Source organism: Panthera uncia, assembly GCF_023721935.1.
Source record: "Panthera uncia isolate 11264 chromosome A3 unlocalized genomic scaffold, Puncia_PCG_1.0 HiC_scaffold_11, whole genome shotgun sequence".
Lineage (NCBI taxonomy): Eukaryota > Metazoa > Chordata > Mammalia > Carnivora > Felidae > Panthera > Panthera uncia.
In genome coordinates, this window is record NW_026057578.1 from 38,287,848 (window position 1) to 38,314,351 (window position 26,504).

The window sequence follows — 26,504 nt, forward strand, 5'->3', positions numbered from 1 at the left end:
ATGTCAGAAATTTTGTTACTCTCATGTTCAAAAACCTATAATGGTTTCCCATAATACTCAGAATAAAATATAAAGTCTTAATTTCCAAGATGTACAAGACCCTACATAATCTGGCCCCTCCCTCCTCACACATACTATTTATAAGCCGCATTGACCTCCTTGTAATTCCATGAGCACACAGAGAACATTCCCACCTCAGGGATTTTACATTTGTTCATTCATTCCTTTGAAATGCTGAGTTTAGTGAGTCACTCTAATAGGAGAAAAAGTCAATAAATAAAGACTCTGTGTTTGTGCAGAAACATACACATATACATATATATAAATAGCTGATGTTCCATGGGGATAAAGTGTTATAAAGAATAGGTTAAGAAGAGATAATGGGATAATTTTCCCTCTAACCAAAAACTCCCTTCCCCAACATCTTTGCATGGTTTTCTCCTCCATTTCATTCAGATCTCTACTCAAATGACATCAGTGGGCACTCTGCTTACTGAGTTATTAGCATTTCTCCAAACTTCCCCAACCATTTTTTTTCTCTTACTATCTTATTGTTCTTTATGGCACTTTTTACTACTTGACATTATATGTACTTTCTGTTTGTCTAATTCTCTTCATAGACTGTTAAGCCCGAAAAGTATAGTAATTTGTCTTTTTAGATATTGTATTCAGATGTCTAACGTAATGCTTGGCACTTAGTAGCTACTTGATAAATATTTGCAGAATGAATGAATAGGAGTTAATTACAACCAGATATAAATAGAATGATTGTGAACTGTAACCCCTTAAGCTGATACTTATTGATTCTTACAGGTTACCCTTATAGAGAAATACCAGAAAAATGTAATAGAGTATTAAGAATTCAATCTTTTCAGGGCACCTGGGTGGCTAAGTCAGTTAAGCATCCAACTATTGATTTTGGCTCAGCTCATGATCACACAAGGTTTCGTGAGTTCAAGCCTCACAGCAGGCTCTGCGCACTGACTGTGCTGAGACTGCTTGGGATTCCCTCTCTCTCCTCCCCCTCTCTCTCTGCCCCATGCCCACTTACACTCTGACTCTTTCTCAAAATAAATAAGGAAACTTAAAAAAAAAAAAAAAAGAATTCAACTGTTTCACAATTAAAACAAGAGAAATGAAATAAATTCAAGCAATAGCATTTTCAGCTTCTAAAAGATGAAATTTTAAAAGCAAAATATTTTTTCAAGTTTATTTTGAGAAAGAAGGAGTGGGGGAGGGGCAGAGAGAGAGGGAGATACAGAATCCCAAGCAGGCTCCATGCTGTCAGCACAAAGCCCAATGTGGGGCTCAATCCCACAACTGCGAAATTACGACCCGAGCTGATATCAAATGTCAGGCACTTAACCAACTGAGCCACCCACGCTCCCCAAAAGCAAAATATTTTTTAAGTTTATTCATGACTTTCAGAGGAAACAAAGTTTTACAAAATAAGATCCCTCTGACTGTGTAACCCAGCAAAGAGAAAGCAGGAAGGCCAAAAATGCAAGTGAGGAGCTACACCCCCATCAGGACATGTAAACCCTTTCCTATTAGTAAAATTTGCAAACACCAAGCCAAGGCAAAGATCTGCAAAGCATTACTCTTTCGCTACAAACCACAACCTGTATTACCCATTTAACATCCTTTGCTGAAAGCATAAAATAAGAACTATTTGCAAGGCTATAGAGTATACTGTACCTCTGGGGATCTATTATGAGACCTCTATTATCAGCTCTTACAGATGCAAACAATTTAGCTTTCAAATGTTGTACAAAAACTAGACTGGCACATTATAAAATCATTTTTATATAAAATGATTTATGTTTGTCCAATTTCTAATCTTCCTTTAAGAAGTTAGACATTTACAGGAAATTACTGGTATGTTAGTATTCATACCCTGTTATTCAAGTACAAATCAACAAACACACCATTAGATGAATAAAATACAGTAGAATGAAATTATGTGATAATATGGTTTCTTATTCACATGAAGTATGCTAAGATATCAAAATTATTTTAATCACTACCTTCATTAGCATGCAGGTTAGCTTTATTAATCTAAAGCTGATGAGAAAGGGAAAAAATAAACAGGTTCTGAAACAAACTAGCTGTTGAATCTCTTTTAAATAGAGTAATAAAAACAGGATGTACACTCCATGTTGTTATAGCCTTTCTCAAACTAACCCTGATAAAACCTGTGTATACATATCCTACCTGACACTATCCTAAGAATTACAAATTCTCTAGTATTTTATCATCAATCATCATTATTTACAGGATGAATAGAGACCAATGAAAATGTATTTACCAAAAAATCATTTGGGGATATTTTGTTGGTTTGTTTAGCAGCTAATGAAACTCAAACTCTCAAGAATGGGATTACTGATGGACTTCCAGTTTAGATACCTCTGTGGTAGCATAGGTTAAGTTTCATTCATTCAACAAATATTTATCGGACATCTATGTGCCAGGCAAATCTTTTCTGTAAAGAGCCAGATATATTATACAGCTCAGGCTTTGTGGGCCACACAGGCAATTCTACAACTACTCAACTCTGCCTTTCTAGCATGAAAGTAGCCAGAGAAAATACAAAAACAAATAAGCCTAGCTTTGTTCCAATAAAACTTTGTTTATAAACAGTGAGATTTAAATTTCACAACATTTTCTGGTGTCATGAAATATTATTCTTCTCTTGACCTTTTTTTCCAACCATTTAAGAAAGTAAAAACCATATTTAGCTTGCAGACTGTTCAAAACCAAGCAGCAGTCCAGATTTGGCTTTCAGGCCTTAGATTGTAAATCCATAATGTAAACTATGTGGATATAGCAAAACAGAAAAATATCCTTGCCCACATGGAGCCTCCGTTCTAGATAAGAGAGACAGACAATAAAAAACTAAATAAATTAGATGGCATATTAGATAGCAGTAAATATGATGGAGAAAAATGAAACAGGACAGGAGATAGGGCATGGTCAGAGGACTATAATGGGGAGACAACACTACAGCGGTAGTTACAATTTATTTTTCAAGTGTTTATTTTGACATAATTCCAGACTTGCAATAGTAGTACAGTATCTAGAACATATTGAGAACTCCAACTTTCAATTATAACCAAAATATAACCCAATTAAAAAATGGCCAAAGGACTTGAATAGACTTCAATAGGCATTTCTCTGAAGAAGATACACAAATGGTCAACAGGCACATGAAAAGGTGTTCAACATCAGTAATTATTAAAGAAATAAAAATAATAACCACTATGATATACCATCTCACACCTATGAGATGGCCATACTCACAAAGACAAAAAATAGCAAGTGCTGGCAAGAATGTAGAGAAATTGTAACCCTCATACACTGCTGTTAGTAATATAAAATGGTTCAGCTGCTGTGGAAACAGTTTGATGGTTCCACAAAAAGTTAAACACAAGAGTTAGTATCATCTAGCAATTCGGTACTCAGACAAATGCGTGTAACAGGAATGTTCACAGCAACACTCTTCACAAATGGGAAAAAGTAGTAACAACTTAGATCTGCCTGTCAATAGATGAAGGGATAAATAAACTGTGGCATATACGTGAACAATGTTGAATTATACTCTACAAAAAAGAAGGAAGTACTAATACATGCTACAATGTGAATGAACCTTAAAAACATTATGTTAAGTGAAAGTCAGACACAAAAGATCACATATTGTATGATTCCATTTATATGAAATATTCAGTACAGGCAAATCCATAGAGACAGAAAGCAGACTGGTGGTTGCCATGGGGTTAGGGGAGGAGGGAATGGAAAGCAACCACTTAATGGGTACACGGTTTCTTTCAGGGAGATAAAAATGTTCCAGGAATAAGACAGAGGGTGGCAGTAGCACAATATTACAAATCTTTAAATGCCACTCAATTACTTTAAAATGACTAATTTTGTGTTATGTGAATTTCACCTCAATTAACCAAAAAAACAAAAAAAAACAAAAAAAAAACAAAACAGACACAAAAGACTTATTTACAGCATGATTCCATTTCAGAACAGGCTTTACCCCAGAGTGACTAGAAGGGGACATAACTGGCCTTCTGGAGGGGTACAAATATTTTGTTATCTGGGTGCTGGTTCCACGGGGCTATGTCCACTCTGAAAAATTCAAGGAGCTGTCCCTTATAATAAACGTGTATATTTTTCTATGTGTATATTATACGTCATTAAAAAGTTTTGAAACTATAATGTATAATTCTGAAAATAAAAGATTAACTGCAATTTTTTTTTAACTGTTACCATTGTGGGGTAAAAGACCCAAGGAATCTCTCTGTATTATTTTTTTAAGTTTATTTATTTATTTTTGAGAGAGAGCAAGCAAAAGCTTGCAAGAGGGGCAGAGAGAGAGGGAAACAGAGAGAATCCCAAGCAGGCTCTGCACTGTCAGTGCAAAGTCCAATGTAGGATGTGAACCCACAAACTGCAAGATCATGACCCAAGCTGAAATCAAGAGTCAGACACTCAACTGACTGAGCCACCCACGTGCCCCTCTCCGTATTATTTCTTACAACTACATGTAAGTCTACAATTATCTCAAAACAAAAAGGTTTTTTTAAAAAGAATCAGAAAACTAAAATTTCCAGATTCCCATCCCCAAAGATTCTGATTTAGGTCCTCTGAGGTGCAGATAGGGAATGTTTTCATTTTTTTGAAAAAGCTACCTCAAGTGATTCTAATCCAGGTGGCCACAACTCACACCTTGAGAAACTCCAACCTAAATGAATTCCAAAATCTGTTTAACTTCACTTTCTCTGTGAACCTCATCTAAAGGAGGCTTTCCCACGCATCTATCAGCAAAAGCATGGAAGAGGTGAGAAGCAAGGAAGCACACATGAGCTAAGAGAGGCTACAAAAGCTAACCACTTTGGAAGCCAAGACTCAACTTTTACTGCAGAAAAATTAGGTGAACTGGAAGATTAATAAAATGAGAGAATTACTGAAAAGAACATACAAAGCTTTCTGGATAATCATCACAGATGCAGCCACAGATATTATGTGCAAATCAGTGACTTTTCTAAGTATGTTTTCCATTAAGAAGTAGTGGAATCAAGATAAGATAAATGATGTTGGACGCTAAATGTCCTTTAGGAGGTTAGCAAGACAAAGTTTGGAAATCAGTGCAATATGCTTGTACTTATGGTCATTTCTGGTACATTCTTCACCACAAAACACTGAAAATAATATTTTATTCCTGAGACAAGAAGTAAATAAATGAACAATTTAGTTCAAGTTTAGTTGGGCCATACGGTATTTTGATCTGCTTTAGCTCCAGCTCTAAACTCTCTGGAGTGAGATACTTTGGTTCTGGTTCAAACTGCTTTGATGGGAAATTTTTTGAAAAGTCTTTAGTTTGATTTGAAGTTCATTTTCAAAATAATAAGTTAATATTTCAGTCCAATTCCAATTGCAAAAATTCAAATCAAAGCTCATTCCACTTTTACCCTTACTTTTGGTAGAAATCCCTGTTAAGCTATCAATTCATTTTCTAGGCCTTTCCAACAAGACAAAAGTTGGTGTATCTGCCCAAGCCTTATTTTCAGCTTTATCTTGAACTGAAAATACAATCTTAATTACAAAGCCTCCTATACTTAAAACTGGCAGACTGCAGGCCTGAGAGAATGCATGCTCCATGTAGCCAGGTATCATTTTTTCAATAGAAGCTAGAAATACATATTTTTTAGTCTCCTAATTTTTAAATGTTGGCAACAAATTCCAATTTTTATGAACTAGTCTAACAGCCAATAAACACATATCTGTGAACTGTCTCTTCTGCAACCTCTGGCCTAATGGTTAATAAGGTATTAAGCTTCTGTTGCAAAATCTGAGCTTTGCTAAGTCTTCAGTGAAAACTGAATACACAATACAGATTTCAGGCAAAGTAGCTCTTTGACACAAATGCCAGTCCAAACAACAAATCATGATTTCATTCTCATGCTTAGTTGAATATTTAAAATACTGAATATTCTTTCTTCTTGCTGCGTAAACAAGAAGAATAGATACAGAAGTAAGCCACTACAAGCACTGTAGTCTAACTACAATGTGTCAACACACTTTACTAGGAAGAGCCAGGTTAGTGTCAAATGCCACATATCTTCTGATTATGACAATTAGAATTTATAATACTTCTTTGCTTCTCCAAATAAGTCAGATAAGCTTTCTACCCAGAATCCACAAGAAGAAAGATGAATCATGGTATTCTTCTCAAGATTATGTTGGTCACCATTAGTCTACTTCATATAGAACTTTACTTAATGGTGAACTGACATATCAAAATGATAAAACACGATATTCTTTGGAGCCAGTAGTTTGGAGCAGAAAAACTCAAAAAACAACACACACACACACACACACACACACACACACACACACACACAGCTTACATAGCTCCATGGGGTGGGGGCTTCAATATTCAGGTAACGTAAAAAAAGACAAAGCGCAAATCAGGTGAAATAATTAAAGGATAGTAAGAACCTATCTATAAATTAGATATCAGATTCCACATTGTTTTAGAAAGTTGGCTCTCATCTCAGTGTGAACTGTAATGATTTCAAGATCAAAGCAATAAGCACATGAAACTAAATAAGCATTAAATTTGAAGAAATTATGGCATTCAGATGGACAATATTTACAGGAAGAAAAATTCTTGGGTAAACAAAGAAACAGTAACAAGGTAACCAACTCAGAAATCTGCTCAAGTACCCTGTCCATGAAAATCACAATTAGTTTACCCAGGCCTTGCCCTTCCCCTACCTATCCTCCACAACTTTCCCATTCACCATTTCTCTACACCTCTTTCAGGATACAGGGGATGGGCTTAAAAAGGTATAAATCTACCAATATATACTGCCTGAGGGGGGGGGGGGGGGGGGGGGGGGGTCACCATGAAAAGATGGTAAAACTACAATAAAACTTTTTTTTAGTACTAGTAATTTTTTTAATCTTTAATGTTTTATTTTTGAGAGAGACAGAGACAGAGACAGAGAAACAGAACTCCAGCAGGGGAGGGGCAGAGACAGAGGGACACACAGAATCCGAAGAAGGATCCCCACTCTGAGCTGTCAGCACAGAGCCCGATGTGGGGCTCGAACCCATGAGCCTCAAGATCATGACCTGAACCAAAGTCGGATGTTTAACTGACTGAGCCACCTAGGTGCCCCTACTACTAGTAAATTTTATTTAACTGGGTTAACCTTGTTTTGACTGACTGACTGACTGAAGAATGTGGACAATAGAGATCTGCCACAAGGAAATTACAAGATTATGGATTTGTCGTAATGTCTGATACAATATTGACCCAAAAAGGAGAATTTTCACAACTGGAGCTAATTAAAAGGTCATAGTATTTGTTATCATGAGACTGTAGTCAACATGGTTGGAAAGAAGCTAGACAGAACATTCCATTTAATATCCACTTTGCGAGTAGTTGTTAACTCCTTGAAAGATCTTCAGGCCAAGTGATATCAATGTGATAGGAGCATGCTGTGTCTAAAAATATGAGAAACATGCAGCTCCCAACATAACACAGGGCAATTTACCATTATAAATATTCTTAGTTAATGCTTCTGTATAGAAACCAGTAGATATTTGCAAATTCATTTTCAGGTCACTGAAAACAAAACCCAGAAACCCTTTTTTTTCTTTCATCCATGTGTTGAAAACAAACTTAGAACTATTCTCTAAAATAGGATCATATTTCACTCAAATACTAGCCAATTAAAAACAAGCAAGACCCACTTGACTGATATATACTATTGTTTATGTTAGATTTTTAGCCACTTAACATTACATTAAGAAAGACTGGAAAGTTTAAGAATTAATGGACTCTAACCAATAAGTCTCAGCAGCAGAGTTAGCCAAAAACATTTTTACTAGGCCCAAATGAGGTATCTTTCATTCATTAATACAGAACCACAGGGCATGCTTAGACATCAGAGGCTCAATGATCTAAAAAGAGTTCCTAGGGAAACAAAAAACTTTCCATTTTCATTCTGTAACTGCTCCTTAATGACAGAAAGTATTCTTTCTTTTTTTGGCATTCTCTTTTCTCTCTACCTCAGGACATATTTACAGATGCACTGGCTGCTTTACAGACATGCTAAAAGTTCTTGCTGCGGTTGATCAAAGTTGGAATGCCTGAGGAAATTACTCAACTTAGACAGCCCGGAATTATATCTAGCCAAATAGTTACAGTGCTCTACTTTTAACATGTGTTAAAGTAATATTTTAGCTATCCTGGATGTAAGTTGAGAGAACATTTGTTTGCATCACACTCTGTGAACATTTGAGTCAAATATAGTATGTTGAATACCCAGTTTTAGCATCTGCGACAGTTCATTTTTTTAACTATTCAATAACACAAAAGACAACATATTTTATGTTGGGAGAAAAAAAACCTTCACACACAACAGCGTATGTATTAGGAACTAAGACTTTTTATGATCTTCTTGAAATATCCAAACTCTTCTGGAAATGTCAGAATAAATACAACAAATGTTTGATACTTGTTCATTAGAGCATTTGTTGATCTGGCATACAGTATTCTGTCAAAAAATAGGACCATATTTTTCTCTAATTTATTACAAAAAACATTTTAATAAAAAGCACTGCAGATCTTTATGAATCTCCTTTCTATTATTAATCTGACTAATTTGCAAATAAACATATATCATAATTAATTAAGTAGAAAAAGGACATCACAGCAATTTACTTTCATGTTTTTTTTTTTAATTGAAGGCCACAGAATTGCAGTACAAAGAGTTACTTGTCAAACACAACACAGATCTCTAAAATAAAATATTGGCTCCAATATACTTGCACATCTGAAATAGTTTTAAACTTTGTTTTAGTTGGATTCTTTACGATGTCCAGGAAGAGGTTAGCACACACAGTACCTGAAATTGTCCTTTCCACAAGAGGTACAATAGAAAAGACAAATGTAGCTGTTTCTCTAGTAGAGCCAAATTTGGCATCCACATACACTTCCTTTCAAAAGGGTATAAATAATTATACCTTTTAACCATGTTGACAATAATATGGAAATATCACTCAAAAAGAATCTAACAGACCATGGAATTACAGTAACTTAAACCATCCTTCTATCAAATGCGAGGTGAGGACATGGTAAGAATTGGAAGGGAGAAAGAAGTATTACTAACTTAATAAGTAGTAACTTATAATGCTTCTTTTTATTACAAAGACTTCCAGCACACTAGAAAATGTTAACATCTGCATGTACTCCAAGAGAAGAAAACATAAATAAATGCCTCACCCTGAATCTTCTAAGAAGCCTAACAAGTGTTAACAGCGTTGATGTCCTATGTTATAGTATAAGCATGTCATGAACTGCCAGGAAATGTGTGTACCATGAAGGAGGTTAGACCCTGAGTGAGAATGACTACCAGTAAAAACTCCCCGGCAGTGGTAATGACCAAAGAACTTTCATCAACTGGAATGCCTAGAATTCAATTTTAAGCTGTTTGCTCTGCTAGAGTGCGATGCAATCCTGCATCATTCTAGCATTTAGGTAAAGCCTACTATACACATAAAAACTAGACAGACAAAATGAATCAAAGAAAATTGAAGCAATATTTTGTTCTACTTTGGAGCAGGAGTTAGGATGTTATCTTGATTGGATTCCTAAAAATCATGTAACTTAAGTTTCTTCCTCATTCCTTTCCAGATTCTAAATAAAAGCCAGGTCTGAGAAAATGGGCAAAAATTTAAAATCAAAGGGCAGTCTTACAGATTGACCTGCATGATATCAGCCCATGATTTTGCTGAACACAGAAAAAGCTTCTTAGCCCAGAAATTACAAAAAAATAAAAAAAATTTTAAAATAAAACAAAAAAATACAGTAGATATTCAATTATAAAACTGATGCCCCAAATGCACAAGCACATGCACACACACACACACACACACAAAATGATTCAATAATCACTACACTATAAATCTAAGGGCCAATGAATCTGATAACTCTATTAATACAGGACAAGAAGATATTTTACACTCAATTCATAAGTCTAAATTGCTTTCACACAGCCAAAATACAGATTACCACCAATTCCACCATTCCACCAAATGTGGCTTTAATATATAAAAGTATTGTAGTATGTTCGGAGAAGAACAATTCCAAGAGCAAACTGAAGGTTCATTCATAAAGCTACATGCTCCTCGGGAACTGCTAAGTCTGGTCTTGGACCGTATCTTCTACTAGATTTAGCCAATATGAATACATCTGATAAGGTCACACAACTCATCAAGAAATGGCTAGAAAAAAAGTGAAAAATGTTTCATGTTCCCATCAGTACAAAGTAAAACACAACAAGCTCTGTACTTCAGTGTTCTGACTTCATCAAAAACTAATACATGGTTTTGATGCAGTGCAAAATTAATTTAGAATGTAATAAGTGACTCAGTCTTCTTATTGTTCTAAAAAAATTTAAAGGAAAAAAAATCACTGCTTGTCCATTAAGCAGGTACTTTGTGCTAGAGAGCACATTTAATTTCTAGGGTCTTACAAAAAGAACAGATAGATGTACCTATTGTGTAAACACAAACAGTAAGTTACAAGTTGCCCCTTAGTATTAAAGGCAAGAATCAGCATCAGTACTCAAAAGTGTTTTAAAAAGAGCGTAACTTACTTTTACTGTCCCAGGCTAACTGGGCTCTGTCTGGTGCTTCTTTGTCTGCACATGGCCACCCACAGCCTGTCTTCTAATTAAATCAATGCTCTAGCAGCAGAACAAGCAAACAAGTTGCCTCCCATCTGCGTACAGCTCCTCAGGACACATTTCCCTTGGTCAGAAGGTGGAAATTCTTGGGAGAGGTGATTTTCTCTGCCTCTTCACAAGAAGAACATGGACACTTGGCTGGATGCAACTCCATGAAGTGTAACTGTGTATGTACACCTCAAAAAATAAAACAAAAAAAAAAAAAATGCAGAGAAACATAAAGACTCTATAAACAGCTGGAATACACAGAAATACTGAAGCACCACTGGAAATAATGCTAAACAGACAGGCAAATGGGGTAGTTGACTGAAATAATCAATGATACTAAGTTGGAAAAAAAAAAGGAAAAAGAGCATCTAAAGTCAAAACTCAAATTTTATGCAATGAAAACGGGTTAAGTACTACAAAGGAAAAGAAGTAAAACTCTGCTTCAAGGGGTGCCTAGGTGGCTCAGTCGGTTAAGCATCTGACTCTTGATTTCTGCTCAGGTCGTTGTTTCCTGGGTTCAAGTCCCGCATCAGGCTCTGGGCTGACAACGCAGAGTTTGCTTGGGATTCTCTTTCTTCCTCTCTCTCTGCCTCTCCCCCCCACCCCCACCTCAAAAATAAACACTTTAAAAATGAAAACAAAAAACTCTTTGCTTCAAATATATAAACACAGATCCTCCCCATATTATAGAGAATAAAAGATATTTTCAATTGAAGAGAAAAATGAGACTTTCAAGAGTGTTAGGTCTAAAATTGGACTCATCAGTCACATTATGGTTAATGGACACTTGTGTATTTGTGAGCTAAATGCATCAAACTGTCTTTCCAATGTGTTCAGCGCAGCCCCTTGGGGGAGAGGAGGGGCGGAGGAAGCAAGGAACCACTGAAATACTCAGCTACCCTCTGCTTATGAAAAGATGATTTCTGCAAAACAGAAAATGTTCAGAAAATTGGAGATGCTTATTTATTTGCATACTTTTCTAACCTCCCAAATAAACAGAAATGCCTATAAAGCAAACCCCTATTTATTTGCAACAACAACAACAAAAAACAAACACTGAAGTTGGGTAGGAGGCAAGATGTGGTTAAGTGTCTACTCACAAAAACACCACAAACAAACTTGCAAACAGGTTTGTTGAGAGAAAGTGAGGTATATCAGCGCTTCCCATATGTTTCCTTCCATCTTAGATATACCCATATGCCATGAGCAATCCATACCATCTCCATGACCACTAAGCATTTCAAGGACAGGCAAGCCTTAGGTGCTCTCTCTCCCAGTGGCATATAGACAATTCCAGCCCAAGAGAAGGGGGTGTGGCCTAATCCTGCAGCTGCCCAGAGGCCTGGACCAGGGTACCAACAACAGACTAGTACACAATGATGACCTTCTGGAGATCCCTGCTTTAAAGAAATGCATGCAGAGCTGGCTCTGGGTATAAGAGGATGTAGAGACAGATAAATGTGTAACAATATTATATGTAATAATATAAGTATATAATAATGTAAATACTTTTTTCTCTCTCACACCCTAAACTATCAGCCATCTGGATAAGAAGTTACTTCTTAAAGAATTTTCCTAGAGTTTATAAGCAAGCATTATATTGGATTATATAGGGACCAAAGACAATAGACTGTTTGAGGCAGACAGATATGAAAATATGTGCCCAATATAATGTGCTCTTTAAATGCTAAAACATTTGAACAATAAACTAGCTTCAACCATGAACTACCATCTCCTCTGACCACAGGGAGCCTTAAAGGATGAATCAAATCAAGTCAATGAAAGAACTGCAGGGTCCACTTAAAATAACATAAACTCAACAAAACATTTTCAACAAAGGAGCCTGTGCAAGTTGCCTTTCACTATATGAAATTTGAAAGCTGTATCTACCACTATGTTTAATGCACAATATTCTACCTACTAAAATAACCAGTTTTCAAAATGAATTGGCCAAAATCTCTCAAAGTCTACACCAAGATATTCAAACTCTCAGCCAGATTCATCAATAACCTCTCCAAAGTCTGTCATTCCCATATCACCTATAATTCCTTATTAGAAATTTTAAAGCTGGGTCTTAATACTTTTATAGAAAAACATCAATGTGCAAAGAGAGTTTCAGCAAGTATTTTATGAGTAGTGTGTTTTCCATCAGAATCCATGATACACTTTCTACTTTAGCAGCTGCATCATGACTCATCCAGATCTAAAGCCAATTTCCTCAAAGAAGAAATTCGCATTAGAAGCTATACCATGTGAAATGTGCCAATTACGGTCTAGAATTTACAATCCACTGCCACTACCTGAACCAAAACTATTCCCGAAGCGGCCATAAAAACAACTGTCTTCCAGATGCATAGCCCCAGACAGGAAGATCAAGATGGTTCATGATACCTGTCTTCTCTACTATGAGTGACATCAGAAATGTACTATCCAATAAATAGAAGTCACTTTCCCATGAGTTATAAGGATAATCTCAAAAAGCTATAAATAGCTAAATGAAACAATAGGACCAAATAAATTTAACAATAAATTAAAATATGATCTATAAACTGACATTTCCATTTCCTCCCTCACATTTTGAAGATAAACAAAATACACTTTGGTATCATATCATTTTCATTCCCAAACTGCAGAACACCTCTCAAATGGGACTGGCCACCTTCCCTCCCAAAACCCTGAAGAGAGAAGCTGGTCAGTTAAAGGCAGAAACTTATGCACTCACCTCCTCCCTTATTTAAATGATGGAAACACCCCTCTAGTGTCCAGAAGTGGTTGTCTTAGGATGACTCCACTTGTCTGTAGTGGTAGACGAGGAAAATGAAACTACACAAGGTAACCAGCTTCCAAAAAAAGCTCAAAATGATGAGTCTGGGTGGCCTGCATTAAGTGTGTATGTGTCTCTAGGTATAAACTTCTTTTATCTTGTCTCTTCCTCCCCTATGGCATGGAGTTGAGATCATTATACTTTTGACTATTTGGGTAACTGCAATTCTCATATTTTTTTTTAAATACAAGGCCAGATATCCCTTCTAGCCAGTAAGGACCATGAAACTACTTCAGTCATTTCAGTCCACAGTGTTCAAGGAATTCAAACCGATTTCAGTATCTGCCTAAGTAGTAAAGTAGCAGACAGGTTTTTAAAAGGGGGCCCTTTTTTTACTCAAAAAGTACATCCCAAAGTCAAAAAGCAAAGGTATGGCTTTGGTAATCAGGACAAGACTTAGCTTTACCAAATAGATTGATTAAACTTAAAGATAAGTAGTTACTCTCAAAGTAAACATAACACATTATAAATCAGATTCTCTGGGACTTTTCAGTAAGCTGAAAGGACTCAAAATTGTTATTTATATCTTTCTAAGTATAGAAAATATTAGAATCTGATTTTCTTGTAGCTTTCTATTGACCCAAACTATTATAATACTCCTTCAACTGAACTCTACTTGAAAACCTCACCTTGTTTAAAGGTGGTGAATCAAAGTGGCTGAAACTGCAGGGGGCAGTATAAGCACAACTTCCAATAATTCTTAAGATTTAAGAAAATTCTTCCAGCTAGCCTTAGCCTTTAAACTATTAACATATTTCAAAGACTCCACATAAAAATTATTTTTTAAAGATAATTAATTGAAATTCTTCTCCAGATTTAACAATGGGGGTTAGGGGGAGGAGTACACTACACTCACTTAGGTCAGTATTCATCCATATAACATAGTCCAGTCAAAAATAGAACAAGTTTGTTTAAAAAAGAACTTCTTATCCACACTCTTAAAAAGCAGAGGTCATCATTTTAAACTATAAAGCTCACTTACTCATGAGCTACTTACTATTTCAGAATGTATCTTCAATCACTTTTAAGCATAAATAAGTAAACTCTTTAAAAGTATGATTGATTCATCACTGGAGAAAAATGTAATAAAATATTCAACATGATATAAGTATAACTTGAGAAAATTAAAGTTATTTTAAGATGAAGAGAAAAGAAAAACTTAATTTTGCTCAATTTTGTATTTACAATTGCCATTACAGTATATCCCCCAGCTACTCATTAACCTTCTTTTTCTTTCCCTGGACCCACACTGATTCCATGCACAGATTATCTCAGGACATTGTCTTATGCACAAAGGACAGTAATTTGCAATTAACAATTGAATTAAGATAGATGAAGCTTTCCTTGTGTGTGTGTGTTTTGAGTAAAGGTAAGATCTGGTAGTTAATATATCAATCTTCTTTCTTGAAGCACTTTTCTCCTTTCCTCCATGATAATTAACCTTTTCTTGACATTGTAAAAATGTGTCATTGACAGTTACCATAAATATTCACCTCATATATATCATTTCCAAAGCACTTCATAATAGCAATAATTACTAACTTTTAAGGGGTGCTTACTATGTGCCATACAATGACCTAAGTGGTTGTCACACATTAATTCGGTTAATCTTCAGAACTCTATGAAACAGAAATTACCCCCATATTATAAATGAGAAACTGAGTCAAGGAGAATCTGTGAGGTGCCCAGGGCTAATGACTAGTAGATCTGGTATGAGATGCATCAGTCACAAGAGGAGGGAACAACATACCCCAAGTTAGATGTCTCTCTCAGGGACCACACTACAATAGAATTTGTACCCATCATATATGTTCACCTTCTTTGAATACACTTGGACCAATCTGAAGGCATTAATAGGATAGATTAAAATCCACAAAGAGTGATCAAAAGTGTAGCTCTACAACTAATCAGGGGAATAAACAGAAAACAGGGCTAAGACTTCTGGTAAACTCCTGGACAATTTTTGTAGGGAAAAGCAAGGCCTGGCATGACTGGGTAGGTGCTCTGAAATGAGGGTGTAAACAAAAGAGCCACAATCCAGTCAACTTGGGAAGACCTACTCCATTCACCTCCTACCTCAAACTCATCACTGTTTTATCTTCATATCTTATTTGATTTCCCAAGTAGTGTTCTCAACCAGAAAACTATTGGCTCACTATAATCCTCTAAATAGACTGATACAAATCTATCTATCTATCTATCTATCTATCTATCTTCTAAAAGTTTGATCAACAAAAGTCAGTCTTCTGAAGGCCTCAATATCTCCAGGACAAATTCATCCTCAAAGTTCCAGATTATAAGAACAAGGAAACACTCAGATTGCAACAAATTATAGCAAACTTGAGAGCCTCCCCACTGAATTCCTCAATGTCTTCAGTTAACCAGAGACCAACTTAACAATCACACTGGACAAGTCACACTTCACAGAGCATAGCTTCAGGATATAGATCTAACTGTCAGGCTTATGAGGAAACTTCCCTTTCACTTTAGATACTTCTAGACAGCTGAAATTTTTTCTTCTCTAATATATTACTTTTGGGGAAGAGGAGTTAACTTCAGGAATTTTCCTACTGAACATATTAAGAAAATTTAAGTACCCAAACACCAGTAACTTTAGCATTCATGAATCTCACAGAAAGGGGGGGGGGAGGGAGGCAGGGTTGATTTAACCAACTTTTATGTTACTAAGAGAAGTCCCCAAGGAAAATAACCTAGCAATATCACAGGGCTCTTCATAACTTTGTTAATACAGTTGGGAAACACTGGTCATATAATTGATGGTTAACTAACTCAATACTTTTATGTCATTTAAGAATAATGAACATAAACTCATAAATATTTTCAATAAAACATAGAGAAAAGAAATACCTCGAGTTCCACCAGAGCTGCGGTCACTGCATCTGTAGCAAGAGCACCAGCCTGTAGCTTTTCAATTGCCTATGAAACCAAGGGGAGAGATTATTCATTGTAAAACCACAACTTCCCAAATAGGCCCAGAAACTTTCCAAGGCCATAAAGAAGTATAGGAGACATTTAAAGTTAATAAAAATTGATCACTAGTCCCATTCTGTACCTCAAGACATAAACCACTTAGATTTAAAACAAGCAAGTGTTTATATTTAGTATAATTTATGATATAGCTCACTGATAATTCCAATTAAGACAATGAATACAATCTAGCCACTAAATGAAAAGTGCAGGCAATTTAATAAGTGGAAGGGCTTCAATCATCACAGGGCAATTCAAATAGCCATAGATATTATCAAATTCAGTTTCGTTTAAATATCCTGATAATTCAAAGGAGGGCACTTGTGATGAGCGCCGGGTGTTCTATGTAAGTGATGAATAACTAAATTCTACACCTGAACCTGATATTACACTGTATGCTAACTAACTGGAATTTACATAAAAATTTGGAGAAAGACAAAAATAAATACATAAATACCCTGATAATTTATACTTCATATTCATAATTGAATCTCAGACTTAGCTAATAACATCTTTTCCCACTGTTTTCCTCTCCACATCCCTAACTAAAAAGCAGTGACTCTAAGTCACACAAACATTTAGATGGACATATATATGTGACAAAAGCATTTTTGGTACTATAGTAGTTCCCCCTTATCCTCAATTTCAGTTACCCCCAGTCAAATGCAGTCTAGAAGATAATCCTCCTTCTAACATATCATCAAAAGGTTAACAGTAGCCTAGCGCTTACATCATCATGCTTACATTATACACCTCACTTCATCCCATCATGTAGGCATTTTATCATCTCACATCATTACAAGAAGAAGAAGGGGTAAGTACAGTACAATATGATATTTTGACAGAGAAAGACCACATTCACATAACTTTTATATACACACAGTATAACTGTTCTATTTTATTATTGTTGTTGTTAATCTCTTATTGTGCCTAATTTATAAAGTAAACTTTATCATACGTATGTATATATAGGGAAAAACAAGTACATATAGGGTTTGGTACTATCTGCAGTTCCAGGCATCCACTGGGGGTCTTGGAACATATCCCCCATAGATAAGGGCAGACCACTGTACAAAATATTGAGATAAACAAACAATGTTCTTTTGTAATATGAATTATACAGAGTAACGGCCTATAAAATCACCTTATTTCTTAAGTATAAAGGGGAGAGAGAGAAGGAAAACTGATTTCTAAATGAACAATTAAAGCTCCAATTTAGTCAACAAAAGAGAATGCTCAAAAATTAAGAGCTGTATTCCTCATTAAGCTTTTAATAAGTTCATTCATTGTATAGATTGAGAAGGCTGATTATACATTCAAGATGTATTAGGATTCTAGGACTATAGTGATACAAAACATTGCAGACAATAAAAACTTACAAAATTAAAAAATAAGAAAAAATATGAAATAGTTTAGAGAACTTCTAGCTTCATTATAAATTTAAAAAACGATAAAATCCCTATAACAAAATTTTCTTACTTATGGGATTTCATTAATGACTCATAATCTTTCTTTTCAATGGTATTTAAATATAAACGAAAAGAGCAGGGAGAGACCCAAATTTACTCGATATATAATATCCATTAACATTGTATTTGCATAAAAAGTAATGGATGCTTTGCCAGTAAGAGTATACAGTCAAGATCAAAATAAAAACAAACAATATTACTTCTGAGTCCATTCCTGCATCCAAATTAAGTATTCAACAATTTAGCAAAACCTCAAAAACCAAAGAGAAAAAAAAGCACAACCGAGAACAAGGGCAAAGCTAAACTCAGGAATGACAATGAATTTGCTATGATACAAACTACATAATGAAAAACAGAAGGAAAAAGTACAGGATAATCTCCCTAAGAAAGTACCCATTTTAATTTTTTATTACTTATTTTCTTCTCTTCATTGAAAGATACACTGGCTGCCTTTGAAATGTTTTCCCTACTCCTTCAATGGAGCTCAATGCCTTTGCAAAGATTAAAAGATATATGATTATGTGCCCACATTTCCAAAAATACAGACTTTAATCTGGGAAAGGGAGGGAAAGATCTAAGCATCATTTGGAGAATAAAAAATACAAACAAAACAAAACAAAAGACCCCGCAAATATGAGCAAAATAATTTCATGGTCCAAACTAAAGACTCTCTTCTAAGTCAAACCTTAAAATTTTGAATTTCAAGGTAAAGCTGCTTGCTGGTCAAAACTGAAATGTTTCCATCATACACACTCTGTTCATACCTTCTGACAAGCTCGTTTGCATACATGTTTATATTCCTTGGCTTTGGACTCAGAATGATAACCTGCACCTGTAGTGGAAAAAAACAACCGATTGCTAGTCATCATTAAAATATCAGAGATTTTGCTTATATTATATACATAGTTCATACAAACTAATGCTCCCTTGGTGACAATAAAAGTATTATCCTCCATGTATGGAGTTTTCAAAATCTAATCGCCTCCTTCTCTACCATAGCCTTTTTAATGCCATGCCTTACCTTCTTTTTCAAAGGCTATTTTCCTGACAGAGGCACTAAAAATAGCTCATATCCCCAAAGGGACTCCACCAAGATCATCTCCTTTCAAAAACCTCTCTCCAAAGTCAGGTTTTTTGTTTTTTGTGTTTTTTTTGGTCTGGAGTTGATAACCCAGGAGGTGTCAGGGACAGAGTCCCTTCACTTTCCTTTCTGTTGACCTTTAGAAAGCCCCTGCCATTTGGCAAATAACTGCTCAGAATCCTGAATCCTTAAAAATAACCAGAAAACTAGGTAGTTTCTACATAACATTTGAAGTTATTTCCCACAACCACCAAAATACCATCACTGCTATCCAAACTTTTTACACCCTCTCACTGCTGGACTGTAGCTCAGGGTGTCTCTGAAACCTCAGCGACAGCACATTCATGTGTGTCTATAAGAAATCCTGGTGTCCCTGTCTCTTAAACACCCAGCAACCTACTCAAGAGAATGGCTCTGAAATGTGTTGCCCTAAGAGGGTGAATACTTGCTTAGTTAGGGACTTGAGAATAATATAAATAAGAAAGAAACCAAGACAAGGGCCCTGAAACTCTCTTGATGATTAGGCTTCTAAACAAAGTTCTTTAACAGAGAACTCTGAATCACTCCCCCCAACTCCCCTGAACCAAGGCCCTACAGGGGTCCAACATAAAGAAGGTTAAGAACTGCATTTCTAAGCCTCAGGGCTGTTCATGTAGGCCTACAGACTCTAACACAAACCTAACCCACCTTTCCTCAAGTCAGAGAAAAAACTAGCCCATGAAACTATCAATCAGGGACCCAGAAGAGCAGAAAAGATGCAAAACCAACAGGAATCCATACACCCAAATTCTAATCCTATTTCTCAAGAGAACTTCAAAACTTCATAGAGCCTATGCCAATATTTAACAGGCCTCTTTTCATGCTTCTCTAACAGGTCTGTCGCCTTAGATCTAGGGGCCTCAATCTTTCAGCAGTATTTCCCAAATCATGGGACACTATTGCTAAATAAATAACTTTAGTGTATGGATGACAGTTTTAATAGGATTAACATACAACTCCCCTTTGAATAAGGGAAAAGTCTCAGCATGGCCACAATACATCTTTAATATCTGGTTAACATTTGCTAATTTCTCTATTTAACAAAGGAAAGGTAGGCTTAGGATCTAAGCCACAGACATGCAACAGGATTTAGCTAAAATTTAATTATACTGGTTTGGTTATTTACACTGTAAATTACACTGTATTTAAAGTTATTTTTGGGGCGCCTGGGTGGCTCAGTTGGTTGAGCGTCCAACTTTGGCTCAGGTCATGATCTCACGGTCTGTGAGTTCGAGCCCGGCGTCAGGCTCTGTGCTGACAGCTCACAGCCTGGAGCCTGTTTCAGATTCTGTGTCTCCCTCTCTCTCTGCCCCTCCCCAGCTCATGCTCTGTCTCTATCTCAAAAATAAATAAACCTTAAAAAAAAATTTTTTTAAGTTATTTTCTTCTCATGCAAGTGATACTGACATTTCATTTGAGTAAAGATAAGTTTCAGCTTTAAAGTTTTAAGGTAAAAAGTGTTCAGCCTTTTGATATTAGGTAAACAGTATAGGTTGTATACAGACTAGGAAAAATCAAGAATCTAAGACTCAAATGACTAAAATCTGGGCAAGTCTCCTCTAGTGGGGGGGGAAAAAAGCTTTAAGATCTCTACAATGGATAAGGAATTGAAATTTCGTCCCTTAAATGTGCAAAATATATATTTCTCCATGGTCAGTCTATCTGACCTTCTAATGGTTTAGAAAAAGAGTCACTCTAATCCACATAATTTCCGCCTATTACTGCTGGCCCTAACACCAACTTATCTAAGATATCTAAGAGCCATTCCCATCCAGTGAGTAAAAGAAGAGGGACATTACCATGACAGTCATAAAAAGCAATGCTTTCCAACTAATCAAAAGCTCTATGTTGTTGCTTGTCAAAAATTTTAAACCTTTCTTGTATGTTTGTCACATACTCATTCTAAATAAAATAACACTGGGTACCAGTGCACCAGCAACATTATAGTAGGAAGAGCCCCGGACTAGGAGTCTGAAGGCAGGCATTTCTGGTCCCAAGTCTACTTCTAACTGGGTTATTTCTAAAATTTACCTCATTTCTTTGTAAAAATCTTTTGAAAGAAAAGCAAATTGAACCTGGGTTTCTTAGATTCTCCTGGATTAGATTCTGTAAGACTCCCCAAGTTATCTAGTTAGATATAGACAAAGTTTAATGACCAGGCAGGACACCAGTTTGGCAAGAAAAAACAATTCTACTCCTCACCCCATATCAAAGTTAATCTTGATCCCACCCTGTTTGACTGTCTGGGGATAGTTAAAAGGAGATCCAGCCATTCCTTCTCCCTTCACAGAAGTCATGCATTTTAGATAAATGCAGGCAAATAAAAATGACTAAAGGGGAAAAAAAAAAAAAAAAAAAAGCCTGCTGAGAGCAGAGCTGCCCTGCTCTGAAATCCAAAATCCTCAATGAGTGGGGACCCAGGAGTTGAACTTCACTGTGTCTGTCCCCCAGATCCTCTGAAGTAGAGATTATGGGCTGATGTATTACCAAAAGCACTAGACTGGGACTAAGGGTCCACATAAGGGTTTCTCAACCTGGCTCTAGTGCAAACTAGCCGTAAGGCTGGAGCTACTTAATCTCTCTTCCTCATTTTTAGTATTAAGGCAAACTAACTCCATGATCGTATAATTCTATTCTAAAAAGGCCACAACTCAATATGGGGTCAGTAAAATTTCTCAGTAGCATTATTTTTAAAAACAGAAACTAGAGTTTAAGAAATGACTTTGGGGCACCTGAGTGGCTCAGTTGGTTAAGCATCCGACTCTTGGTTTCAGCTCAGGTCATGATATTGCACTTTCGTGGGTTCAAGCCCCACATCGGGCTGTGCACTGGCAGTGTGGAGCCTGCTTAGGATTCTCTCTCTTCATCTCTCTCTGCACCTGCCCCACTCACACTGTCTCTCTCAAAATAAATAAATAAACTAAAAAAAAAAATTACTTTGTCTGATTCTAACACTACTTAATTATACCTATTACATATAGGGGGTGAAAGTAAGTAACAGGGTAGAGAAGTAAAGAAGACATAAGAAGAGCTGTCAGTATAAGATCTTCCAAGTAGGGAATAGGAGAGGCCTGTATTGAAGTCACTCTTTGGTTCCAACTCCTCTCTGGCAGTTTGCCTCCTCCAGATGTGAAATTCAATTCTCAGTGTACTTCAAGGCAAGAAAAAAAAAATCAACATTATTTTCATCTTCCGACTCACCCACTTAGAGCTTACCTGCATGTACCAACACAAAGCCCCCTCGCTTCTCCTTATGGGATTGCTTTGTTTCCAACTCTTTGACTGTTATTTTAGCAGCCGAAACCTGAGATGATCTGGAAGGCAGCCCTTCTCCAGAACTCATCCCCTTCTCCATGGTCATTCTCTGAGATTACCATCTTCTATTGGGGAAAGTGCATACTTCCATCCAAAAGTAATTGCAGGAGAAGAATTACCCTAAAGAAAAACAGCCAAAGATGGTATACATTTCCCTCTCTAACACAAACATAACTTATACAAATATGTGCAAAGATAACTTTCCAGAAACCTAATTTTAAAGTCATTTAACTGGATAATACAAAGAATATGAAAAGGTAAGATTTAAATCTCTGTCCACAGACAGTACTTGCTTGAAGTCATATAAACAAAAGAACTGTTGAAAAAAGACTTCCTACTGAGTCTAAAGATATTTTATCTTTCACTGCATATACACTGTAGAAAACCTCAATATAACTTAAATATGACTTTCTACTCCCTCCAAACCAAATACTAATAATCTCTGGGACATTGTAGAATCAAAGATGGTGCCTTGATATAAAGCCCAGGTCGCAGCTTACTTTTTTCACCAGCTTTATTGCGATATAACTGACATATAACATTATGTAAATTGGCGTACAAAATGATTTGACACACACACATACTGTGAAATGATCACCACAATAATATCAGTTAACATGTCCATCACCTCACATAATTAGTTTTTTGTGTGATGCGAAAATTTAAGATCTATAAATTGCTGCTTAAAGATATGAAGCAACGGATTCGCACTTGCCTGTGAAGAACTTAAGACAAACAGTACAATGCTCCACAGCTTGACTGTAAAACATAAATGCTAACAAAATTGTAAGACCAAACCAAGAAATGAAAATAACAACACTTGTGCAAATACTTAATTTTCATGAAAAGCTTTGTTTCTGAGGTGCTCGATAGATGACATATAAAATGTAATGAGACAAACTAAAAACAACTTATACCACCAAGTTCCTAATTTTTCTCACAAGCTCACAAGCTTCTAGCAATCTTGGCTTAACAACAGTAATTATGGTATGGCAGAACATATCTCAGATTAGGGAAAAATGAATCATTTAAAAATCAACACAGAGATTTAAAGAAAATCTGAGAGTTGGGTGGCTGACATAAACACCTAGATTCATACTGTCAGGTAAAAATCTGTACTTTATTCTAAAATGGGGAGGGGCATAAGTCTTTCTTTTCTAATATAAAACATAAATAGTAATATAAAAAGTGACTTAGCTGCCTAATCCAAAAAACTGGTGTTTCTCAAAGTGTGGTCTGCAGACCAGGGTTTGCTACCAGTGTGCAAGAGATTATTATTTCATTAATATTTTAATTGGTTTGTATACACATTTTCAATAAACAATGTGTACAACTTGTGTAATTTTTTTTCTATTTCCTTGTTCTGTTTCTATTTTTGAAGCAATTTTTATCTATTAAATATAATAAAAAATTGAGCTTTTATTTTTATCTTTCATTCATAGTTCCATACTTCCATTTTGTTTGGGGTTTAGTTCTTTGGTTTGGGGTTTTGGTTCATTTGCACTTTACAAAATAAATAGTCAACAATGGATTGAAAATTTTTTTAAGTTGGTTCTTTACACCAGAGGTGGTCTGAGAAGCACTGCAATATAGTATTTTAACTTCTTTTAATTCTTGGTTAAAAAGAGTCCCTTGAGTTAGTACCGAAAATCTATGAAGAACTTACCAAACTCAACACCCAAAAAACAAATAATCCAGTGAAGAAATGGGCAGAAGACATGAATAGACACTTTTCCAAAGAAGACATCCAGATGGCTAACAGACACATGAAAAGATGTTCAACATTGCTCATCATCAGGGAAACACAAATTAAAACCACAATGAGATACCATCTCACACCAGTCAGAGTGGCTAAAATTAACAACTCAGGAAATAACAGATGTTGGCAAGGATGTGAAGAAACGGGAACTCTTGAAGTGTTGGTGGGAATACAAACTGGTACAGCCACTCTGGAAAACAGTGTGGAGGTTCCTCAAAAAATTAAAAATAGAACTACCCTACGACCCGGCAATTGCACTACTAGGCATTTATCCAAGGGATACAGGTGTGCTGTTTAGAAGGGATGCATACATCGCCATGTTTATAGCAGCACTATCAACAATAGCCAAAGTATGGAAAGAGCCCAAATGTCCATCGATGGATGAATGGATAAAGAAGATATGGTATATATATACAATGGAGTATTACTCGGCAATCAAAAAGAATGAAATCTTGCCATCTGCAACTACGTGGATGGAACCGGAGGGTATTACACTAAGTGAAATAAGTCAGTCAGAGAAAGACGGATATCATATGTTCTCATTCATATGTGGAATTTGAGAAACTTAACAGACGATCATAGGGGAAGGGAAGGAAAAATAGGATAAAAACAGAGAGGGAGGCAAACCATGACTCTTAAATACAGAGAGCAAACTGAGGATTGGTGGAGGTGGGTAAAATGGCTGATGAGCTTTAAGGAGGGCACTAGTTGGGATGAGCACTGGGTGTTATACGTAAATGATGAATCATTGGATTCTACTGAAACCAGGACTACACTGCATGTTATCTCACTTGAGAATAAAAAATAAAAAAATAAAATAAAATAAAATGAAGTAAAATAAAATAAAATAAAAGTTTGATAGAAAAAAAAGAGTCCAGTGAATTTTTATCACAGAACATTTCATTTAAAGGGCGCTCTGTGCTGATAGCCCTGACAGAAGGATTCTCTCTCTCTGTTGCTCCTCCACTCACACTGTCTCTCTCTCAAAATAAATAAGCTTTAAAAAAAATATATTTTTTTTAAAAAAGGACAAATAGAGGTTTTTTTATGTTTATTTATTAACTTTGAGACAGTGTTAGCCTGAGTGGGGTGAGGCAGAGAGGACGAGAGAGAAAGAATCCCAAGCAGGCTCCCCACATCCATTCACAGCCCAATGCAGGGCTCACTCTCCCTAAGGATGAGATCATGACCTGAGCCAAAACCAGAGGTGGAGGCTTAACTGACTGAGCTACCCAGGTGTCCCTAAAGGACAGATAGTTTTAAATCAAAAAATATATTTGCTGTTGTACTAAAATGTTTATATATATTCATAAATGCAGGAAGAAAATTTGGATTACAAAAGAATGCTGATATTGATTAAATAAACATGAATTGAAATGCCTGCTTTTGTTTTTGTTTTGTGGTGATTGCTGACTTTCTAAGGAAGGATTCTATTCTAATGACTTCACTTATTTGACTTAGGTTATTTAGTTATTTCTCTTTGGTTATTTCACTTATTCGACTTTGGTTACTACTTATTCATGTGTCAGTTGACCAAGTGGATTTTTTTTTTTATTTTTTTTCGAAGTGGAATTTAAATGATTAGCATACATGCCATCATGTCTGACCCAGCCATGAAATGAGCTTAGGCCCAATAGTCCCACAAACACAGGTGGAGTGAAAACTCAGGCCTCGGAAAATTAAGAGTTTCAGTTAAAATGAACACACATCCAAGCAGTATGAGTTATTAAACTTCAAGCTACTCTGACTCACCATTATCAGATGCATTCTTTCATAAGTAAGAAACTGAAACACCTATATTTTACAATGAATAAGGTTGATGTAATAGCATTTTAATATATATGAGAGATTTAAAAAAAAAAATATATATATATATGAGAGATTTAAAAACATTGCTTCTCAGGCTTATCTGAAAAAAATAAAATGTGGAAGATGAATTAATATGCTATTTCTTGAGCAATCTACCATCCCTCAGAGAGAGAATATCTGAAATATATTTAGCTAATCATGTCATCTCCATAAACTCCTCCAAAAATGTTGGCCCGAAGGTTCTGCTGGACTAGGAAAGGAACTTAAATACACAGGCTATCCAATGTACAACTCTGGCCTCCAACTCCCAATGGTTACCGGAATGTTTTGAGTTCAATTAGAAATGAAGCAACTTCTACTCCAACATCAGTTTTTGTTTAACTCAAAACCTATTAAAGGTCTGACCTAATAAAGAGTTCCAACAAAAGACAAAAAAAAAAAAAAAAAAAAAAAAAAAAAAAAAAAA

At 35.8% G+C, this 26,504-nt stretch overlaps 1 protein-coding gene across 4 annotated transcripts in view; it reads right to left on the reverse strand.

The window, feature by feature from the left end:
• The window catches only part of TASP1 (taspase 1), a 309,206-nt gene that overhangs the window by 276,667 nt on the left and 6,035 nt on the right, over window positions 1-26,504 (reverse strand). For 3 of the 4 annotated variants that reach the window (XM_049651145.1, XM_049651146.1, XM_049651147.1), the window contains exons 2-4: window positions 22,372-22,590; window positions 18,800-18,867; window positions 16,447-16,515 (exon numbers count right to left, since the gene is read on the reverse strand). In XM_049651145.1, coding sequence (XP_049507102.1) covers window positions 16,447-16,515; window positions 18,800-18,867; window positions 22,372-22,516 — 282 coding nt within the window. In that variant the 5' untranslated portion in view covers window positions 22,517-22,590. Of the gene's footprint in view, window positions 1-10,676; window positions 10,944-16,446; window positions 16,516-18,799; window positions 18,868-22,371; window positions 22,591-26,504 lie in introns of those variants that run through there. The other variant, XM_049651148.1, reaches the window with a different exon arrangement.